The following is a 22,722-nucleotide window of genomic DNA, read 5'->3' as shown; positions in this document are numbered from 1 at the left end:
TTAAATTTGCTCTGAGCAGGGTCAACAGGGAAAAGACTTTGCCTATTTACCTTATCCATGCCCCTCATAATTTTGTAAACCTCTATAAGGTCACCCCTCAGCCTCCAATGCTCCAGGGAAAACAGCCCCAGCCTGTTCAACCTCTCCCCATAGTTCAAATCCTCCAACCCTGGCAACATCCTTGTAAATCTTTTCTGAACCCTTTCAAGTTTCACAACATCTCTCTGATAGGAAGGAGACCAGAATTGCATGCAATATTCCAACAGTGGCCTAACCAATGTCCTGTACAACTGCAACATGACCTCCCAACTCCTGTACTAAATACTCTGATCAATAAAAGTAACCTGCACACTGATATTCAGTTTGGATTCTGCCTGGTTCACTCAGCTCCTGACATAATTACAGCATTGTTGCAAACGTAGACAAAAGATCTGAACTCCAGACATGAAGTGAGAGTGACTGCTTTAATACCAGGACATCATTTGGTGGAGTAGGACATCAAGAACTCCCAGCCAAACTGGAGTAATTGAGAATCAGGAGGAAAACCTGCCACTAGTTAGAATCAAAGGAAGATGGTTAGGGTTGTTGGAGGTCAATCATTTTAGCCCCAGCGCATCACTGCAGTGGTGTCTCAGATTCGACCGCCTTCAGCTTCTTCATAAAACACCTTCCCTTCTTCATAAATTCAGAAATGGGGATGTTCACTGATGATTATACATGCTACATTACCATTCACAAAGATTTGTATTGGAATCTTCTGGGGCTGGCGTTGCGGACTCTTGCTTTTTAGGGCAGCACGGTGGTTCAGTGGTTAGCACTGCTGCCTCACAGCACCAGGGTCCCAGGTTCGATTCCAACCTTGGGCAACAGTCTATGTGGAGTTTGCACTTTCTCCCCGTGTCTGCGTGGATTTCCTCCGGGTGCTCTGATTTCCTCCCACAGTCCAAAGATGTGCTGGTCAGGCGAATTGGCCATGCTAAATTGCCCATAGTGTTAGGTGCATTAGTCAGAGGGAAATGGGTCTGGGTGGGTTACTCTTTGGAGGGTCGTTGTGGACTTGTTGGGCCGAAGGGCCTGTTTCCACACTGTAGAGAATCTAATCTAATCTTTTCCCGATACATATACATATTCCCAATACAGATCAAGGTATGCAGGCATCACTTTCATATGACATATAACTTGGGAGAATTGTAAATTCTGAGGAGGATAGTGTAGAATTCAAAGAACGTTGACATGTTGGTGGAGTGGGTGGATAAATGGAAGATGAATTTCAATGAGAAATGAGGTGATGCACTTTGGTTTAAAAAAAATTGAGAAAAATTGTATGGTATGTACATGAGCAAAGAAATCTGGGTGTATATGCACAATTCTTTAAAAGTAGCAGGACTGTAGAAAAAGCTGTTTTTAAATTATACAAAATATTCTAGATTTCATAAATAAATAGGGGCATAGAGCAGAAAAGCGGCAACTTTGTTATTAACTTTACAGAAGTTACTGGTTAGACCTTAGCTGGAGTATTGTGTACAGCTCTGGAAAATACAAATGCATTGTAGAGAATTCAGGACAGTTTCAGAAGAATTATTCCTGAGTGAGGCACTTCAGTTATGAGGAAAGATTGGAAAAATTGGGACAGTTTCTCTTTAAGAAGAGAAGACTAAGTGGAGATTTGATAGAAGTTCTCAAAATGATGGAGAGTCTGGAAGATAGTAGTGAAGAAGAGACTGCTCCTGCTCATAAACAGAGAGAACCAGAGGACACTATTTTAAAGTATTTTGCAAAAGGTGGAAAGCACTGCGTGGAGGTGTTGTGGAGACAGGATTGAGGTGTTCAAGTGAGCATTATTCCAATTTTAAAATCATCTAAATTGCGTGGTTACAGAAACCAGGAGAGTGGCACTTAGTTAAAATGCTCAGAGTGTGCAGACACTCCTCCTTCACTGTAACAATCATAAGCTGGATGGCTACCAATCAAAATCTGTATTTAGGTTTGGATGAGGTGTGCCACTTGTGCCGAATAAATTTATGATTCTATCCATTTTATGTTCACAGGAAAGGAGCTCCCACAACTCCTCTGACTAGTGTAGCAGTTACACAGTGAGTATTATTTTCTATTGGCACGTAATGATTTATTATTTTCCAGTAGGTTGAGTTTATCCTTAGTCCATTGGTATGTATCATGTAATTTAACTGTTAGATTGTAGTGACCTTTCTTACGGATACTCAATTCTATTGAAGTGTCACAACAAAAATTAGAGTGCATGGAATTGGAGGCAACCTGCCAACATGTGCAGAGAATGAGTTGGGAAGTAATTCTGCCTTTAAATATCTTGACTCAGGTTCCAGGTAAACCAAAGAAATTATCTGATGTGTATCACCTTCTTCTACACCAGAACTCAACCCACTGGTTAAAATGCTGACAGTTTGGTGTCTTACACTAAAGTAATAGTCACCAGTTTGTTCTATTTATCGTATGTCTCAGTTCGTCTGCACGTGGCATAGATACGATAGATTCTATTTCAGAAAATATTGCACATAAGGTGCAGGTGTTGGGATTTCCAGTAGCTTAAGTTTAGTGTGAACACTTTGGTTATCTTTGAGGCAGATTATTTATCACCGTAAAGTTGCCAGCAATTGCTCCGTCTGCAATTGTGTCAGGGCTGAACTTGGGATCCATGTAGCCAGGGAACAACGACTCGTTTATTTGAGCCCAGTTTGTGGAGAATTCTATCTGTGAGCATAATAATTGAATTAGCTAATACCAAAGTGTGTCTGCTCCTTTTCCTTTCTTCCATTCTTCTTTGACTGGATACTGAATTATGGGTGGTGCCTTCTGGCCCACTACCAGATCGAATTGCTGATGCACATTGAAATAAATTGACTTGATAGACATTACGGAGACATGGTTTCAGGATGACAAAGGTTGATGGATAGCACTGCTAATCAAGAGTTTGTGCACTGGTTCGAGATGACTTTGGTTCAGGAGATCAAGTTGTAGAGTCAGTTTGGGTGGAGATGAGCAATAATACAGGAAAGAGGTCACCAATGGGAGTGGTCTAATAGTAACCACAATATAAAACAAAGTATACAAGAAGAATTATTGATGCTTGTGTTTATAGAGACAGCAGTAATCAGATAAACTGGAAAAGTAAGATAGGCAGTCTGGCTTATCACTTTGAGATAATTTCTTGGAGCAGCCTGTTTTGGAACTGCCCAGAGAGCAGATTATATTTGGCGACTTGTGTAACATGATGTAATTAATGACCTTGGAGTTAAGGCACACTTAATTAGAACAACAATAATATGAGTGAATTTTCAAAGGGAGAAGATTGGGGCTAAGACTAGTATTTTAAACCTATTTAAGGGTGACTATGTTGGCATACTCGTCTGTAGGATAGATCAATAGAGACACAGTTGCAGGCACGGAAAAGTATGAAGTTCTTCACTTTGGCAAGTAGAATTGTTTAAAAAAGTTTAATAAATTTAAATATATGAATAAAAATGAGTAATACAGAACGACCTGCAGAATTCTAAGGTGCACAGGGACTTGGGTCATAGTCATACAGCCCAGAAACAGGTCAGAAATGAGAATGTTTTTCCTGAGAGTTGAGCAACTTGAAACTCTGCCTTAGAAGATGATGGAGAGGTGGGGTAATTGAATATTTTCAAGACAGAGGTGGATCGAGTCTTGTCAGACAGAGCAATCGAGCATTATTGGGAGTAGATGGGAATGTGGAATTCAAAGCACAAACAGATCAGCCAAAGTCTCATTGATGAAAGACCAAGCTTGAAGGACCGAATGGTCTACTTTTGCTCCCATTTTTTTATGTTCAAATGTGGTTTCTGAGTATTTCTAACTAACTTCTGATCGGAAGTCTGATCTTGTGTAACATGGCGATAAAACTACTCCCTCCCTAATGTTTTGAGGCATTGATAGTCACTCTTGAAAGTTAACTACTTCAGCTGGCTGCTAGTTATTACAACCAGAATCCTCCAGAGCCTGGGTCTAGAATGTCAATTTCTTCCAACTTCTTCAATGCACATAGTGGGTGCACTTTGTGCAATTTCACATTAGTTTTAAGTTTGATTAAAGCTTTTTATTTGAAAAAAATTTAGAACTGCAAAGTAAAAAATTTCTTTGAATTAACTACCTAAGTTAATTAATTTTTGTAAGCCTCATTCGATTCCCAGTTTGTTCTGCCTATTCTTGTAAGTTTCATCTTTCAAGCGATTGTTTCAATTAGCCAGGAAGCATTTTGTATCAGTAACGCTTGATCATTGAGCTCTTGTAGTTGACTGATATTTAATTGTCTATTCAAAATTATGTAAGTTTAAAATTTAAGCTGAAATTCCGTTTGTTCAGTTGTCCAAAATAGCACAATTTCACAGAATTTCCGTTTTGACCTTTAAAGTGTTTGGTGGTTTGTTGGAATAACTATTAATGGCTTTAAAATAATTCTGTAAAGTGTTCTTAATCTTACATTTATGGCTATTAAAATCCGGACATTCTGTACTGCCTTGAGTCTTGTTAGCTTTATCTAGTTTTGAAATTAAAGTATTTGCAAAACTTTGCAAGTTGTTCAAATTTTATCTTTTTACAGAATTGTTGCCCAGGTTTTAGAAGATAACAAATTACCTGGAGCTATTTGTTCCCTTACGTGTGGAGGTGCGGACATTGGGTAAGTGAATAAGAAGTAAAGACAACAGACTAATGCTCTTGATGTATATTAGTTCACTTTCAGAACTGTGGATATCAATTATTGTCTCACTCATCACTACAATAATAGTTAAGAAAAAAAATTAAATACAAGTTTGTTGCAATTTCTTGTCCAAGTTTATTAGTGAAGTAATGATGGAAGAACTTGGTGGCAATTGATTTTGCACAATGAACTCTTACATAAAATATCATATGTCATAGAGTCCTAGAGATATACAGCACAGAAACAGACCCTTCGTTCCAACTCACCCATGTCGACCAGATAAGTCAACCCAATCTAGTCCCACCTGCCAGCACCCAGCCCATATCCCTCCAAACTCTTCTTATACATAAACGCATCTAGATGTCTTTTAAATGTTGCAATCATACTAGCCTCCACCGCTTCCTCTGACAGCAAACTCTACACATGTACCACCCTCTGCATGGAAAAGCTGTCCTTTAGGTCTCTTTTATATCTTTCCCTCTCACCCTAAACCCATGCCGTCTAGTTCTGGACTCACCCACCCCAGGGAAAAGACCTTGTCTATTTATCCTATTCATACCCCTCATGGTTTTATAAACCTCTATAAGGTCACCCCTCAGCCTCCAACTCTCCAGGGAAAACAGCCATAACCTATTCAACCTCTCCCTGTAGCTCAAATCCTCCAACCCTGGTAACATCCTTGGAAATTTTTTCTGAGCCCTTTCAAGTTTCATAACATCCTTCAGATAGAAAGGAAACCAGAGTTCCACACAGTATTCCAATAATGGCCTAACCAAAGTCCTGTACAACCACAACATGACCTCCCAACTCCTGTACTCAATACTCTGCCCAATAAACGAAAGCATACCAAACGTCGTCTTCACTATCCTATCTACCTGCGGCTCCACTTTCAAGGAGCTATGAACCTGCACTCCAAGGTCTCTTTGTTCAGCAACACTCCCTAGGACCTTACCATTGAGTGTATAAGTCCTCAAAGTTTGTGAGAAGATTTGTAGCTCGGGTGCTCGTTGTTGTGGTTCTGTTCGCTGAGCTGGGAATTGGTGTTGCAGATGTTTCATCCCCTGTCTAGGTGACATCCTCAGTGCTTGGGAGCCTCCTGTGAAGCGCTTCTGTGATCTTTCCTCCTTCATTTGTAATGGTTTGAATCTGCCGCTTCCGGTTGTTAGTTCCAGCTGTCCGTTGCTGTGTAAGTCCTGCTAAGATTTGCTTTCTCCAATGTGGCACCTCACATTTATCTAAATTTAAACTCTACCTGCCATTCCTTAGCCCATTGCCCCATCTGATCAAGATTCCATTGTAATGTGAGGTAACCTCCTTCGCTGTCCACTACACCGCGAATTTTGGTGTCATCTGCAAACTTACTAATTGTATACCTCTTAAGCTCACATCCAAATCATTTATACAAATGACGAAACGTAGAGGTCCCAGCACTAATCCTTGTGGCACTCCACTGGTCACAGGCCTCCAGTCTGAAAAACAACCTTCCACCACCCTCTGTCTTCTACCTTTGAACCAGTTCTCAATCCAAATGGCTAGTTCTCACTGTATTCCATAAGATCTAACCTTGATAACTAGTCTCCCATGGGGAACCTGTCCGTTATAATCCAGATTAAACATCCGTGATAATTGTCACATAAATGAACAGAAATATTTGAAAGTTTTTCAAAAAAAATTGATGAAAGCAGAAAGTAACCAGAAGATACAATTTTGATTATAGACATCAAATATATGAGAGCATGCCCCTGAACCCTCATAGAATATATATGTTAAAATGTGGTGGGTAAGCATATTCACTACCTTCCTAATGGACTGTTAGGGATTGACAATAAAATGATGGCCTATCCAGTGACACCCACATCCTATGAAAGAATATTAAAGATGTTGCTGAACAAAGAGGCCTTGGAGTGCAGGTTCATAGCTCCTTGAAAATGGAGTCACAGGTAGATAAGATAGTTAAGGAGGCGTTTGGTATGCTTTCATTTATTGGTCAGGGTATTGAGTACAGGAGTTGGGAAGGTCATGTTGCGGCTGTACAGGACATTGGTGAGGCCACTGTTAGAATATTGCGTGCAATTCTGGTCTCCTTCCTACGGAAAGATGTTGCGAAACTTGAAAGAGTTCATAAAAGATTTACAAGGATGTTGCCATGGTTGGAGGATTTGAGCTAAAGGGAGAGGCTGAACAGGCTGGGGCTGTTTTCCCTGCAGCATCGGAGGCTGAGGGTGACCTTATAGAGGTTTATAAAATTATGAGGGGCATGGACAAAGTCTTTTCCCTGGGGTTGGGGCGTCCAGAACTGGAGGGCATAGGTTAAGGGTGAGAGGGGAAAGATATAAAAGAGACCTAAGGAGCAACTTTTTCATACCGAGGATGGTATGTGTATGGAATGAGCTGCCAGAGGAAGTGTGGAGGCTGGTACAATTGCAACATTGAAGAGGCACTTGGATGGCTATATGAATAGGAAGGGTTTGGAGGGATATGGGCTGGGTGCTGGCAGGTGGGACTAGATTGGGTTGGGATCTCAGGTCAGCATGGACGGGTTGGACCGAAGGGTCTGTTTCTATGCTGTGCATCTCTATGACTCTGCAATACTGTACTTGCCATTTGGCACAACACAATGTGAGCACAATTAAATTTTTGGTGATTGTTATTGTCATGTCACTCACTTGCCATCAGTTTACAGCAAAGCAAAACATTGGTCACTTCACCTGTTCCTAGACACTCCCACGACGGGAAAAAAAGACTTCTCAGTATCAGCCCTGTCAAGTCCCATAATAATCTTGCACATTTGAAAAAGGCTACCTTTCATTTTTGTAAACTTCAATGAAAAGAAGCCAGCCTACTCAACCTCTCCTTATAAGACACTCCCTCCATACCTGGAAACAACTTAGTGAACCTTCTCTGCACAGCCTCCAATGCCTATTTCCATTTCCTTGGATAAGGGACCCAGTCAGTATTCAGTGGTCCAGCTGTGGTCTCACTAGTGCTTGCATAGTTTTAGCAAGATCTCACTTTTTATTCTCCAATCCCTTTGAAGTAAAGACCAACAGTTGATTTTCTTTCTCTACAATCTACTGAATTTGGATGCCAGCCTTTTGTGATTTGTACCTGAAGACCCCAAAGTCCCTGTGTGCGGTAGTGTTCTGCAGACTTTTCCCATTTAAATAAAACTCAGTATTTCAATTCTTCCAGCCAAACATTTTCTGACTTTATATTCCTCTTGCAAAGTCTCTGTTCTCTTACCTAACCTGTTTATAACCCTTTGCAGACTCTGTGTCATCCAAGCTGCTTGTCTTATCACTTATCCTGGTGTCATCTGTAAACCTAGTGATTGTACATTCGCTTTCCTCATCCAAGTTATTAATAATACCTTGTATATAATTGTAACCTCAACATTGATCTCCATGGCACTCCACTAATTACAGGTTGCCATCCTGAAAATAGCCCCTTTATCCCAACTCTGTTTTCTGTTAGTTAACCAGTCCTTTATCCATGATAATGCACTACCCCTGTTACCATGGGCACTTATGGCACTAAGTGACCTTGTGTACAGTACGTATGTACTTGCCGTTTTGAAATCCAACTATATCTATCGGTTCGCCTTTATCTATTCTCGCAGTTGCCATCTTGAAAAAATACAATAATAATATTGACAGATATGATTTTCCCTTCATTTAACCAAATTCTGACTCTGCTTGAATGTACTTCTAAATGCTCTGCTGATACATTCTTATAGTCTATAACATTTTCCAAATGACAGATGTTAAACTAACAGGCCTATAGTGATTTCTTTTAATTTTTCCTTTTGAATAAGCGTGTTATGTTGCCAGTTTTCCAATCTCCTGTAAATTTTTCCAGAGCCTGAAGGTTTTTGTAACCTTACTGCCCGTATTTCCACTGACACTGTAGCTGCTTCCTTTAAAATCCTCGGATTCAACCCATCAGGTTCAGGAGACTTATCCATCCGTAGCATTTTCACCTCACCTTTGCAATTCAGCTTTTTAGAAAATGTTTCAACCAAGATTGAGGTAGGCCTGATAAAATGCAAACTGAGCATTGTCAAACAGATTTTGGTGAAGAAATGCAGCTGAATGCATTACTGTCACTGTTTTCAATCACTTGTAAACGGGGCAGTAATTGGCTGGGCATGCTTTGTCATTCTTCTTTATTGGCAGAACATTCCAAAATTTTCCATTTTGTCAGGTAAACGCAGGCATAGCGCTTGAAGTGGAACGGCTTGTTTTGAAGTTCAGCTACTTCAGGAGCACAATTTTTGGCTAAATGAGTTCATGCAGAATCTCAGCAATATTGTAATCCTATTAAATGCTCCCGCAAATACAAAAGAACTAATGGCTTACACTGGCTTCTATGCCTAATATTCTTAGGGCCTACTGTAAAAGCAGTATACCTCCACCCAACCAACTGCAATTGCTTCATCAGTGGCCTTCCCTCTATCATAAGGCCAGAAGTGGAGTAGATTTGCTGATGATTGTATAATGTTCAGCAGTGTTTGTTACTCCTCGGATACTAAAACATTCCAAATGCAGCAAAACCTGGACAATATTTAGACTTGGGCTGACAAGTAACATTCCCACCAAGTTAGTGTCTGGCAATGAACGAGAGAGAATTAACTTCTGATTTTGATGTTCAGTGGCATTTCCATCATTGAATCCCCCAGATCAACATTCTGGGGGTTACCATTGACCAGAAACTGAACTGGACTAGCTATGCAAAAACTGTGACTCAAACACAAGGCTAAGTCATAGTATTGTACAGTGAGTAACTGATTCGCCAAAACCTACTCCTCATCTTCAGTCAAAAATCAGGACTATGATGGCATACTCCCCACTTATCTGGATGTGTGCAGCTTCGACAACACTTGAAACGTGACACCATCCAGGACAAAGCAACCCACTTGATTGGCGCCACATTCTCAAACATACACTAACTACACACCAGTAGCAGCAGTGTGTACCAACCACAAGATGCAGGGCAGAAATGCACCAACGCTGCTTAGACTGCACCTTCTAAGCCCATGATCATAACCATCTGGAATGTCAAGGGCAGCAGATACATGAGAACACCACCCTCAGCAAGCTCCCTTTCAGACCAATCGCCACCTTGTTTTGGAAATGTGTTGCCATTGGGCAAGACTCCCATCACCAGCATTAAACAATGGTCACTGTCCTTGATACTAACTTTTTATTCCAGATTTATGTAATTAACTGGTTTTAAATTTCACAGCCATCATGGTGGCATTTGCATGCATGTCTCCAGATTATTTCTCTAGATTACTAGTCCTTTTTTTAAGCTACTATCTGATTGTATCTCTAGCTTGGTCCAACCATTGAATTTCAGCAGTGGGATTTATGAAGTTTTGAAATCTTGATGTCATAAAGTATTCGCAGCACCAAACTAAGAACCAATGGTGACAAGAGGAAAAGGAGAAAGTGAGGTCTGCAGATGCTGGAGATCAGAGCTGAAAATGTGTTGCTGGAAAAGCGCAGCAAGTCAGGCAGCATCCAAGGAGCAGGAAATTCGACGTTTCGGGCATAAGGCCTTCATCAGGAATGAGGGCTTATTCCTGATTGAAGCCCTCATTCCTGATGAAGGCCTTATGCCTGAAACGTCGAATTTCCTGCTCCTTGGATGCTGCCTAACCTGCGCATTTTCAGCTCTGACAAGAGGAAAACCTTTTTTCTGTGCAGCAAATAGTTAGGATCTGGATTGCACTGTTTTAAGGTGACTGGGAGGCAGGTTCAATTGTGACTTTGGGAATTAAATAAACATATGCATTAAATAGATTTGCAGGGCTGTATGAGAGTGGGACTAGCTGAATTGCCATTCGTGTAAATATATGACAAGCTGAATGCCCTCTTTCTGTGCCGTAAGAGTTCCGTTATAATGTCTCCGTAAAATTGAGTGTACATTAGAAACTATAGTAACCAATTCAGCATTAGAATTCATCCTAGGATTACAACACTAAACGTTTTGCATCTATTATTGCAAATCCGTTTAGTATTGTGGAAAATTACAATGTGAAAATATTCCCCTCTGTTCTGCATTATTTATATCAACTAATTTCCAGATTATAACAAAACTGAGATTATTGCAGATGTCTGTGGGTATTTCTGTTAGTGTGATTTGAGGAGATGACTATCTCTTTCAGCTATTGGTTGAAGTTGCTTGGAGCCAGCTGGACAAATATTTCTGTGATTTTATACTTGAGTATCCCAGAAATTAATTGATATTCTAAAGCTGTTCCTGATTAATTTTCAGTGCTGCCATGAGCAAAGATGAACGAATAAATCTCCTGTCTTTTACTGGTAGCACAAATGTGGGCAAACAAGTATCATTAGTGGTTCAAGAGCGATTTGGTAAGTACTCATGTATAGATGCAAGTAATGAAATGTGTACATTTACCCAACAAAATCGATAATATTAAGTAAAAATTGTGTGACTGTTCATGATGCTTTTGTGAAAATTAACTAATGTGTTTCTTTTCTGACTCCACTTGCAGGACGATTGCTTCTAGAGCTTGGTGGAAACAATGCTATCATTGGTAATGTGTGGATTTTGATCCAGTGTAATCTTTAGATATAAAGCTGTATTTTCAGATTGGAGAAATCTGGCCTATTTCTAAGGCAAAGAATAGAAAATGCATAAGACCTAGAGTAGTCAATTAGGGTTATTTCTTTTTTTTTCATTTGAAGTATAATTATGAACTTGACCAAAAGAAAACTCCGGTTTGATTCCAGCCTCAGGCAACTGTCTGTGTGGGGTTTGCATGTTCTCCCTGTGTTGACATGGGTTTCCTCCAGGTGCTCCTCTCTTTTCAACCATATGGAGAGAACGCCAACTGCTCCAAACTACTCTCATGATCTCTGTAGAGATCAATAACCTACAAAGAAAAGAATTCCAAAACAACTTGGGTGGAAGGAATTTATGGCCTAGGTTTCACTTTTACTGTGATTATCCAACCCAAATCAGTTTAAAATTAAGGATGCGATAACAAACAAATGATTCTTTTCAAGGGAAAAGACTAAATTCACTCTAAGCAATTGGTACCTAAAAGGTAACACTCTCTAAATACTCATGTCACTCCCCGCACAAATAAAACACCATCTGCAGTTTTTGAAGTTATTTAACTTAGCCTCAAGCACAAAGTATCTATCACTTCAGCCTTTGGGTCAGTGTTGCCATCACATTTATCCTATCTGAGGTCAGCAAAGTATGGTTCACATCAGTAAGGTGCACAGCTAGGAACTTACTCTCACTTTGGCCATGCCAGTTTTTTTGCTGTAGTTTTTCATTATACTTTTTTAAAATGGTGAACTAAAAGTACTTGGCACACTGTTCAGTCCTGTAACACAAAAGCTCAGCTATTTAGTATGCCTGAACTATTCATGTTGCTTTTCGGATCTCTTTTCACCCACTCGTACATTGTTTCCCCAAGAGTTTCTGAAGTTATGTTTTTCTTCTTGCTGCTAAACACAAAACTGCTTTTAATAAGAGAGTCTGACTTAGTTTGCTTTATGATAATTTTATGTATTGATACTCAGCACCAGCTGACACTGGAATGTTAAGACATACTCAACAGCTTTTTGGAAATTTGGAGACTGTCCAACTCCATGTTAACAAAACCGGCTGATGCCTTGTCTACGAAGGTTAAATACTTTGCATCATCTTCCCAATAAAATTATCTAGGTTTCCTTTAATGACTAACTATCAAGCCACCTACCCTAAAATAAAACAAAGATCGGCAGTTGCTGGAGGTCTGAAACAAAAACAGAAATTGCTGGCAAAACTGAGCAGGTCTGGCAGCATCTGGAAATGGAAAGCCAAGTTAAGATTTCAAGTCCATTGACTTTTCATTAGAAGTGGTGGCAGCTAGGAAAATGTGGTATTTATGCTCAAGATGAGATGACAGTGGTAGGGAGATGAGCAGATAGGTGGTGACGGAGACCGTTGTGGCGAAGAGAGAGACCAAGATATACAAATGGGGTAGGCAGGTAAGGGAATTATTTTAAGTAAGCCAGGACAGAAGAAAAGCTAAATGAGCAATAATGAGAGCAGGCGGAAATAGATTGTCTGTGCTTAAGCAACCCGTGTCATGAAAAGACCATAGTGTGTGGTGGGTTAAAGAAACATGGAAGGACGGAATCAAGTTCTAAAATTATTTAACTGTGTTTAGTCCCAGAGGCCATAGAGTCCCCAAGCAGAAAATGAGATTTTTTTTTTCAAGCTTACACCGGGCTTGCTGGCACACCAAGTTCTGTGACAGACATGTTCACATGGGACCACAGTGTGTGTTGAAGTGGCAGGCAACTGAAAGTTTAGAGTCACTTTCATGATGTTCTGCCAATCAGTCACTCTGTGTGTATTTCATCTCCCTGTTGTTGAAGAGACCACATTATGAACAGTGCATACGGTGGATTAGATTGAGTGAAGTTGCAGCTAAAATTGTTGCTTCACCTGGAAGATGTATCAGCGGCCTTGGATATTGAGGAGGGAGAAGATTAAATAGGCAGGTGTTGCACCTCGTGCAATTGCAGGGGAAGGTGCCGTGGGGCGTGATGTTGGGAATGGAGGAAAATGGATCAGTGTGTCCCGGGGGGAATGGTACCTGCAGAAGGCTGACAAGGGAGGGGAGGGGAGGGGAATATGTGCCCGGTTATGGCATCTCACTGGAGGTGATGCAAGTAGTGGCTAAATAGGTTTTGCATTTCTCTGGAATGTACCTTCATATTTGCTCCTTGACGTCTTACCTGATAGTGTCTTATAGAATACACCCAACAGTATAATGCTTCTGTCTACTGTTGCTTAACTCTAATCAAATAGAATCTTCAGCCCCTCTAGAACATCTCTATCTGGCATTTAAACAATACAGTCAACCTGCTTCCTTTTGTTGACTATCATTCCAAAATACCCCTTATCCATGAGGCTCCTTTAGGAATGCTGCATTCACTTCTCTCTGCTATAGGAAAGATGTTAAAGTTGAAAGGGTTCAAAAAAGTTTTACAAGGATGTTTCTGCTGTTGGAGGGTTTGAGTTATATAGGAAGACTGAATAGGCTGTGGCTGTTTTCCCTGGAGCATCAGAGGCTGAGAGGGTGACCTTTATAGAAGTTTATAAGATCATGCGGGATGAATAGCTGATGTCTTTTTCCGTAGGAGAGTCCAAAACTAGAGAGCATAAGTTGAGAGTGGAAAGATTTAAACTTACCCAAGTCTTAATATTTTCATGCAGAGGGTAATGTGGGTATGGAATGAGCTGCAAGAGGAAGTGGTGGAGGCTGGTACAATTACAACATTTTAAAAGGCATCTAGATGGTTATATGAATAGAAAGGGTTTAGAGGAATATGGGCCAAATGCTGAAAAATGAGACTAGATTAATTTAGGATATCTGGTCGGCATGTACAAGAGTTCTGTTTCTGTGTTGTACATTTCTATGACTCTTTAGTTTCATTTATCTGAATCTGGTCTCTCTGATCACCATGATATTATGTACCATCACCTTCCATATCTGTGTCAACAGCTCACCAACCTTCATTATCACAGTTTGTATGCTGCCAGACATGAATTGTAAACCTAATTTTGATCTTATTGCATTCTCTCCTCCTCGTCATTTTTTTTCCTCTGACTCCTAGGGCACCGTTTCACTTTAGGCACATTATTTTGCAAATGGAACTCTCCAGTGTGGGACCATGCAAATAAGTCAGAGACCTGATGTTGCTGAAATTACTCCAGTCCCTTGGAGAATTCACCTGCTAAAGTTATAGTGGGAGACCAGCAAAATCCGATGTGGAATTTCAAGACCAGTTTTGCTTTCTTGAAATGATTGATGATTATAGGGGATTCAAATTCCAGCTAAAGAGAGGACAGGTGCCATCACCTGGTCAGAATAAAGTACTGCAGAATTGACATTACTGGGATTGAAAGTTATATTTTTGTTTTTTCTATGATCGCTAAAATTGAATTCCCATTTCAACTATGAGACAAATGAGATCTTTCTTGTTTTAAAATGATAGCTTTTTATTTTATCTGTTGAGAATATATCATGCTATTTATTATGTTCAAAGTAGTCCTTTTAATATTTTTATTTTTCCCATGCTATGAAAGGAATACACATTTACAAAGCTTTTGGATATAGCACAAAGCTCTTACAATTTGAATAAATGATCACTAAAGACTTTGGAATCTTTCTCAGTTGTGGAATCAGTGATATTTAACTTTTCCATTCTCTTAAATCTCTTTATGTGCAACCTGTATTGTTAAACTAAAGAGACTGGGTTAATTGGTTTTTGAAGAGCGGTTTACTTTATTACTTGATTAACAATTGAAGTTCAACCGTGATACTATTTGTGGAACACTGAAAATTGATTTGACCAATGATTATGAAATCACATCTGAGTAGGTAACCAAATGCTTAAAAAAATAATTTTATTCATGTACCTAATTTTAAAAAAGATTACCCTATAACATCAGTGTAATACCTTTGGAAGTGCTGAAATGAAAATGGCATTGAGTGAATAATAAATAGCCATACTATCAGATTGTCATTTCCCATAAGAAGCTGTAATTGAATACATTTAATTAGATTTTTGTACAGACCAGCAAAGGCTGGTAGTCTTCTGTAGTGTTGGCTGGAGACTAAACATCAGGGGAATAACTCTGTGGCTGCACGTCAAAAACAAGTTTGTTTTCTGATTGTGTCTCTTCATGGAATTTGACTGGTATTATCTTATCACTTACAGTGTTCGAAGACGCTGATTTAAACATGGTAATTCCATCCGTTCTCTTTGCTGCGGTGGGGACTGCAGGGCAGAGGTGTACAACAACTAGGCGGCTGGTGAGTTATATACCTGAGACTGTTCAATGTTTTCTGAATAAATATTTGCAAAATGACCAATCATTTTGTTTTACAAAAATCATTTGTTTAAAAATCATTCTATAAACTTCCAGAAATTTAAGAGAAATAGAAATATTAAATATTGTCTTTTTTTTTAGTTCTTACATGAAAGTATTCATGATGGTGTAGTGGAAAGACTGGTCAAAGCTTACAAACAGGTCCGAATTGGAGATCCATTAGACTGTAAGTTTTTGCTCCTTTCTTGAAAACCCACTTACCCATTATTTGAAAACCAATATAAATTGTTATGGACCAGACCAGACCACACCCTGTAAAAATATTTTAAGAAGGCAGCCTCGACCCCAACTTTTATTTTATCGGTGACCTGTGTGTTCCAGATGGGATGCGACTGGTCAGACTACTCCACAATAAGCAAAACACCATTCGCTTAAAATGCAAACAAAAGTACGAGGAATTTAAAATAACTTAACTATTGGAAAATTTAACCAAATAATAGATACAGTACAGGTAGACAACCCTTTATTTGAAATCTGAAAAGTTTCAAAATCCAAAGGTTTTTGTTTCGTGAAGCTTTTATCTCATTAACAAGGTAGTTTGGCATGCAAACAGTTAACCAACTCCCCACCCACTTGATGCATGTCACTCAGATGTGACGTTGGCAGGGGGACATGGCCCAGTACTGGCAGGCCTCAATTCTGTCTCCAGGTCTGTTACTCAAACTGAGTCTGCTGTTATGTAAGTTTTTTTTTAAATATTTCAGCGTTGAACTGCCACTTATTCCGAAATTCAAAAAATTCCGCATTCTGAAAACAAGCGAGTCCCAAGTGTTTTGGATAAAGGATTGTGTACCTGTACCTATTGCTAATTAACTGTTCCAATATAGTAATATCCCATAAGCATACCCCTTGGCAAAAAGGTAATTTTGGACATAAATTCTTACATGCTGTTTTCCAATCCAGGAGGAAATGACTTTAAGAGATATTTCAAGGAAAGTAGCAGCTAGGAATCATTTTACTGAAGCTTCCCACTCTTCTGGAACCTCCCCTAAACAACTACTGACTGCTACAGCTAAGAAAAACTAGAAAGTCTGATCTGTGAGAGCTGGCCACTCCCCTTGCATTGTTGTAATTGCTTTTTTGAAAAAAACTTAAAGGCTCCCTAAGTTAATTTACTTAAGCAGTTGTCACTAGCCAGTTTGGCATCCCTGCCTTTACAATCTCTCATCAGAAAAAACCCAGGACAAAACAGCCTTTTCAAAGAGACAGCATCATCATCATCAAATCGTGTGAATTATTTAATATATTGCCATGAACTGTATCTCATTTGAACTGTTCAGGAACATCACTGAGCAGGTAATCTTGAGATAGTTTGACTAAGTGTTTGGCGCTTGTGAGGATAATTGAGAGATTCATAACTGGATATAGAAACAAATTTATATGCAAACATATGAATAAGGAGCAGGCTTAGGCTGTTGAGCCCTTTATGCCTACTCTGCCATTCAATAAGATCATTCATGCTGATCTGTTTACTGTATGTTCTGACATATTTCCAAAGCCCCACCTCCCAACTCTCCTTGCTTTCAAAATATATCGAGTGTATCTACCCTGCCTTGAGAAGACTCACCGACTCTGAACCCATGACATTTTGAAGAAGACAGTTCCAAAGATACTCTGCTTTCTGAGACACAAAATTTCTTTATCTTTGTCTTAAATGGATGGTCACTTATTCTTTAACAGTGATGGTTAGTGTTGCATTTTTTCACAAGAGTGAAGATTGTTTATGTTTCTATTTTGTCAAAAGACCTCAGGACCTGACCATTTTGATCGTTGTCTCTTCCAAATGCTCATCTTACATAAGGCTTACATATCCAATCTTCTTCATAAGGAAACATGCACATTCCACATTAGTCTAGTAAATTTCTCTGAATTGCTTCCAATGCATTCCATCGTGTCCAATATTGTGCACCGCCTTCCAGATGCAATCTCGCCAGTGATGTGTATGACTGAAGCATAAGCTCCCTACTTTTGTACTCCGTTCCCCTTATGATAAACATAATACTGTTTTAGCTTTCTAACTTGCTTATTGTACCTTACACAACTAATCTATTTATGCACTAGGACAGCCAGGTCTGTCTGCATCTCTGAGCTCTGAAATCTCTCACCATTTCACTAATCTACTTTTCTGGTTCTTCCTGCCAAAATGGATGATTTTATATTTTCTCAACATCATCCTTCCATTGCTAAATCTTTGCTCACACGCTTAATGTGTTTATATACTGACGTAGCCTCCTAATATCTCCTTTACGTTTATTTTCCAACTTATCTTTGTGTCATCAGAAAATTTAGTAACTAAGCCTTTGGTCCCTTCATCAAGTTGGTTATGTAAATTGTGTAACATGGAGACTGCACACTGATCTCTGTGACACTTCACTTGTTACATTTTGCTGGTAAGAAAAAAATGGCTACTCTCCACTTCCTGTTAGCTAGCAAATCCATCTTGCCAATATGCTATCCCTACACCATGAACCTCTGTTTTCCACACTGGCTTTTCATGTGGCTTCTTAGGAAATGCCTTCTGGAAATTTAAATACAGTTCAGGAATCAAAGTCTAGTTGGCCATATAAAATTCAAAATGGAATGGAATAGTATGATTGTGTCAAGAAACTTAAAACCAGCATTAATGCTGAAACCAGCAGCACCATCAGTAGCAGCATTCAATAAAACAAAAAAAAAACGATGCCTAGCTCACACGAGGCTTCTGGACGTGTTTAACTTGTCCACTTTGTACATTTAGTAGTTAGGAGATATGTCATTCCCTTTTGCTATCTGTCATCAAAGCGATGATTTTTGAATAATTTTTTAAAAATCTTCAGTTTTGTTCTATGATGCTGATTTCTGATTGTGACTCTGCAGTAATGCTGTAGTTAAGATTTAGATTACATGGAAGGTGTAATTGTAATACTAGGTTTTTAATAGGGAATCCTGTGCTATTTGATTCTCCCACAAGAGGTCATGTGCATCACCCATCTCCAGTCTGCGGTACTTCACTAGTCATATCTCTCTCCCTCCTTGGTCATCCTCTTCATAGTCTGGGCTAGATACCCACTTCTTTTGGCTAACTACCAACTTCAAGTTGTTGCCTGTTCTCTTTGCCACCTCTTGGCACCAACTTGGAGAATCTAATGACAGAAGCTAGGGATTTTGAATTTCAGCAGGCAGTTCTTTGGGTGATACTTATAATCTTACCCGTTGCAATGTTAGTGGCAGTAAAGACAACCTGTGACAGCAATGCTGTACAAACTGGTCCCAGAAGTAGGCAACCCCCAAATAGTCGTGGCTACAGTGAGAGGTGTTGAAGCTGAGATGTGAATACTCGAGTGAAAGTAGTGGCACCACAACATCAGCTATTAGAACCACAGATGTAAGCCACCCAGATAAACTTGAAAGCCATTTACTATTCAATGTAATAACTAAAAGGAACAATGGAAACCTGAAGAGATACTAATACATCAAGATAGGAGGGCAGTGGTTAAAACGGGACCATATGCAATACTATCAGAGATTTCTCTATATTCTTTTTAAAAGACCTATTTTTCCTTCAAATTTTAAATATAAGAATTGTTGCTAAATGTTTTTTTTCACAATTCTCCCTTTGCATAGATATTGAAAATACTGGTTATGAATTTGAGCCCTGCAAGGAAAAGAAGGCTTCTTCTCTGCAGCAAACATAGTTTGATTTCTGCTGATTTTTCAGATTGATTCTTGATGTTTGGAACAGAATTGTTTGAGGTGCCATATTCCACATTTCTAATTGCTGTGTGTGCAGCTATTGTAATTTAAAAAAATATATGCTTTTCTTTCAGCTACTACTTTATATGGTCCCCTCCACACTAAGCAGGCAATAGATATGTACAAGAATGCAGTGGAACAAGCCAAACAGCAAGGAGGCACTGTGGCTTGTGGTGGAAAGGTAAGTCCTTTGTCACAATGGCAGGGTGATATAGGGGCAAAGAGAATACTGAATCAGAAGGATTCAGCCCTGTAGGAGTTTGCAGATTTAGGCTGCAGTGACACAATGAACAAGACAAGGATTGAAGATTTACTGCATTTATCTGTTAGTTAGAAAAGTGCTACACTTCTCACTAAACTGCTGCTTCTGGTCAAGACTTGTTTCACAGTTATTCATTTGACTCTACTTGAACTAACAAACTTCTTCATGTGATGTCAATGAAGAATATCTACGCTTTGATTTAAGTTTAGAATACTCCTTGTTTTCTTTGTGTAAACATATTTATTGGCCAAAGGAAAATGGTGACAGGTTTATTAATATTGATTGCTGCCGTCTTATAACAGGTGATTAATCGTCCAGGGAACTATGTGGAACCAACTATTGTGACTGGACTTCCCCACGATGCATCAATTGTTCACACTGAGACATTTGCTCCCATTCTGTATGTTCTTAAATTTAAGGTAAAGCAATTTATGTTTAAAATGGAATGTGATGGAACACTGGACGAATGAACCTTTTGCACAATCTCAATTTAGATTTGAATGGCTCTGTTTTGAAGTAAAGTACTAACTCTTTGCAATTGAAGAATTCTATTACGGTTGTTTTCTTTTGAGTTTTTAGAATTGCACAAGAACTTGTGGAGCATATTGGTTAATATGCAATGGCTCATATGAAAGCCTTGCACTCCATTCTGAATTGATTTGTAACACACAGCTGTTTGGTGTCAATATGTTGTTTTGTGTTATGAGCTTTTGTACACTGCTTTACGTCTCTGAACACTGAATTGTTTTTACAGACTGAAGAAGAGGCATTTGCGTGGAACAATGAAGTTAAACAGGGGCTCTCCAGTAGCATCTTCACCAATGATGTAGGCAGAATGTTCCGTTGGATGGGGTAAGAGTTTTAATTCATTTCTTGTGACAATGGTTTTAAAAAGTGGATGGGTGGGAGTCCGATGTATTAATACAGCTCTTTGTAAAATAAAACAAAAACAATAAAATCAGCTGCCATTGGTTCGACATACAAGAACCAAGGCGATGTTCCCATTTACTCGAGTTCTCACTCTCCTCCACCCCTCACCCCATGTACAGGTTTTAACTTTGCAAATTGTTTTTAAACACAAACATTCATTTTTATTTTGGAACAGTGATTTCTAAGTTGTAGAAAAAAATATAAATGATTGGAACTACAATAAGCCAGGTGTCATCTGACTTTATTTTAAAGTTTTACTTAGATTCAGCTCATTAACGTTTTCTTACAATTACTCGTTGAGCATAATTTATATGTGCAATCTTCCAGATTTTGAATTGTTCATCTTTGCTTTATTCACATGATATTTTCTATCACATGCAAAATGTAGCAGGTTAGAGTTGAAAATGGTTTTAGTAATGCATGATGCAAAATAGTGGATTTGAAAAAAAAAATGTTCAGATGTAACATTCAGTGTATCATCTATTTCTTGAGACTCAGTCCTACTTAATTACAAACTTTTATTTCTGTTCAGACCCAAAGGTTCCGACTGTGGAATTGTAAATGTTAACATTCCAACCAGTGGAGCTGAAATTGGAGGAGCTTTCGGTAATAATTTTGTATAGTTTACCTGACTTTTTAAATGGTACATGATTTCATGGGGTTTTAAAGTAAGAGTAGTTTTGAAATTATATTTGTCGTATCACAAAGAAGTCTTAAAATATATTTGAAATATGTTGCATAATCAATAACCTGCAGATCAAGTACGCATTTAGTTTATTTCCACTTAAGTGATGATATATATGCAGCTGCAGTAAATCTGTATAAATTGTGTAGTTCATGTTGTAATGGACAATGAATGCCAAGAAAAGAACCTCTGCTGTATTCAACCAACCTCGAGCAATTTTGATACCCTCTGTGCTACAAAATATTCAATTCTTTGATGCTATCCTTCTCTAGGTATTTTGTGCACTCTATTGTTCCTCTATAATATTCTCCCTTGGAACCCACACCCCTACTGAATTGTTTAAAAGACTTCCTGTGGCACTTGCAAAACACCCTGCAAGGAACTCTGTCCCAACTCTGTTTGGGTGCAGCGCCTCTATCTTGTACAGGTGCCATCTTTCCTAGAACTAATCCCAGTGCCTCAGGAATCTGAAGTCCCCCCTCTTGTACCATGTTTGCAGCTAGTGTTCAACTCTGTATTAACTTCTGTTTCTCTTCATACTTTTATGTGGGACTGGCAGTAATGTGGAGATTACTACATAAGAGGTCTTGCTTGCTAACTTTCTGCAGGGTCACATTTTACTTCCCATCCAGATTATTAGTCCTAGTATATAAAATAAAAGCTGTTCTCCCTCCCTCAAAAGATGTCGCATTGTGACATCCTTAACATAGCACCTAGAAGGCAACGCACCAGCCTGAAAAACATCTACAGCCACAAAAACACTTGTCTGTCCCCTATAAAGCTGGAATCTATTGCCAAATCTAGTTTCCCAAACTTGTTTAAGATGCTCCCAGTACTGACTTCTATTAAAGGAAATGAGCATTTTCCTTATTAATATGATGCAGTGTCAAAGTACTTTAAATATGGCTATTCAGGTTTAAGAGTTGTGACAATCTTTCCACCATTTGAGAAATGGCTTCCAAAACATTTTTTTTGAAACTCTTGTTCTTTATTCCTGGCATAAATCTTGATGTTTGCCAGCACCTCCTGCAAACCTCTCATTTGCTCCATCAGCAGTACCGTGATTTGCAGCTTCCTAACCTCTTTTAAGGATGCTCCTTTGGAATTTTTGACCCTGATATTTACTGGGCAGGGGTTTGGAGCAGGAGAGAGGAGTTATGGCCACTAATGCTCTGGAGCTTTAACTCTGCAGCAGTGTTGTCTTTTTTGAGCAGGATCCCTACCCTGAAACTAGCTTGATTGACTCATGGGCTTTAGGTTTTTGTTGGATGGCAAAAATCGTCAGACAAGGTCACAGCCTTGGTTATGATTCCTGATTATTAGGTTTGATATTCTGAGGAATTGGGTTGGGGTGCCAAAACGTGGGTGGAATGTGCGGTGATGATCAGTGGAGGATGAAGGCTGTGTGGGTTGCAGCGAGGTCGGATGAGGATATTGGTTTTGGGTTAATAATGGAAGGGTGAGGGGTGTCAGTAGATTGTGGAGATA

The 22,722-nt window shown here is 39.1% G+C and overlaps 1 protein-coding gene across 1 annotated transcript in view; it reads left to right on the top strand.

Moving 5' to 3' along the window:
* Window positions 1–22,722, top strand: part of aldh7a1 (aldehyde dehydrogenase 7 family, member A1) — a 46,570-nt gene that overhangs the window by 15,919 nt on the left and 7,929 nt on the right. The window contains exons 7-16 of the mRNA XM_060837802.1: window positions 2,049–2,093; window positions 4,598–4,675; window positions 10,976–11,073; window positions 11,217–11,258; window positions 15,454–15,548; window positions 15,707–15,791; window positions 19,432–19,538; window positions 19,922–20,038; window positions 20,374–20,471; window positions 21,082–21,155. Coding sequence (XP_060693785.1) covers window positions 2,049–2,093; window positions 4,598–4,675; window positions 10,976–11,073; window positions 11,217–11,258; window positions 15,454–15,548; window positions 15,707–15,791; window positions 19,432–19,538; window positions 19,922–20,038; window positions 20,374–20,471; window positions 21,082–21,155 — 839 coding nt within the window. The remainder of the gene's footprint in view (window positions 1–2,048; window positions 2,094–4,597; window positions 4,676–10,975; window positions 11,074–11,216; window positions 11,259–15,453; window positions 15,549–15,706; window positions 15,792–19,431; window positions 19,539–19,921; window positions 20,039–20,373; window positions 20,472–21,081; window positions 21,156–22,722) is intronic.

Source organism: Hemiscyllium ocellatum, chromosome 2 (genome assembly GCF_020745735.1).
Source record: "Hemiscyllium ocellatum isolate sHemOce1 chromosome 2, sHemOce1.pat.X.cur, whole genome shotgun sequence".
NCBI lineage: Eukaryota > Metazoa > Chordata > Chondrichthyes > Orectolobiformes > Hemiscylliidae > Hemiscyllium > Hemiscyllium ocellatum.
Note: the sequence above shows the minus strand (reverse complement) of the source record. Positions and strands in the feature narration are given on the sequence as shown.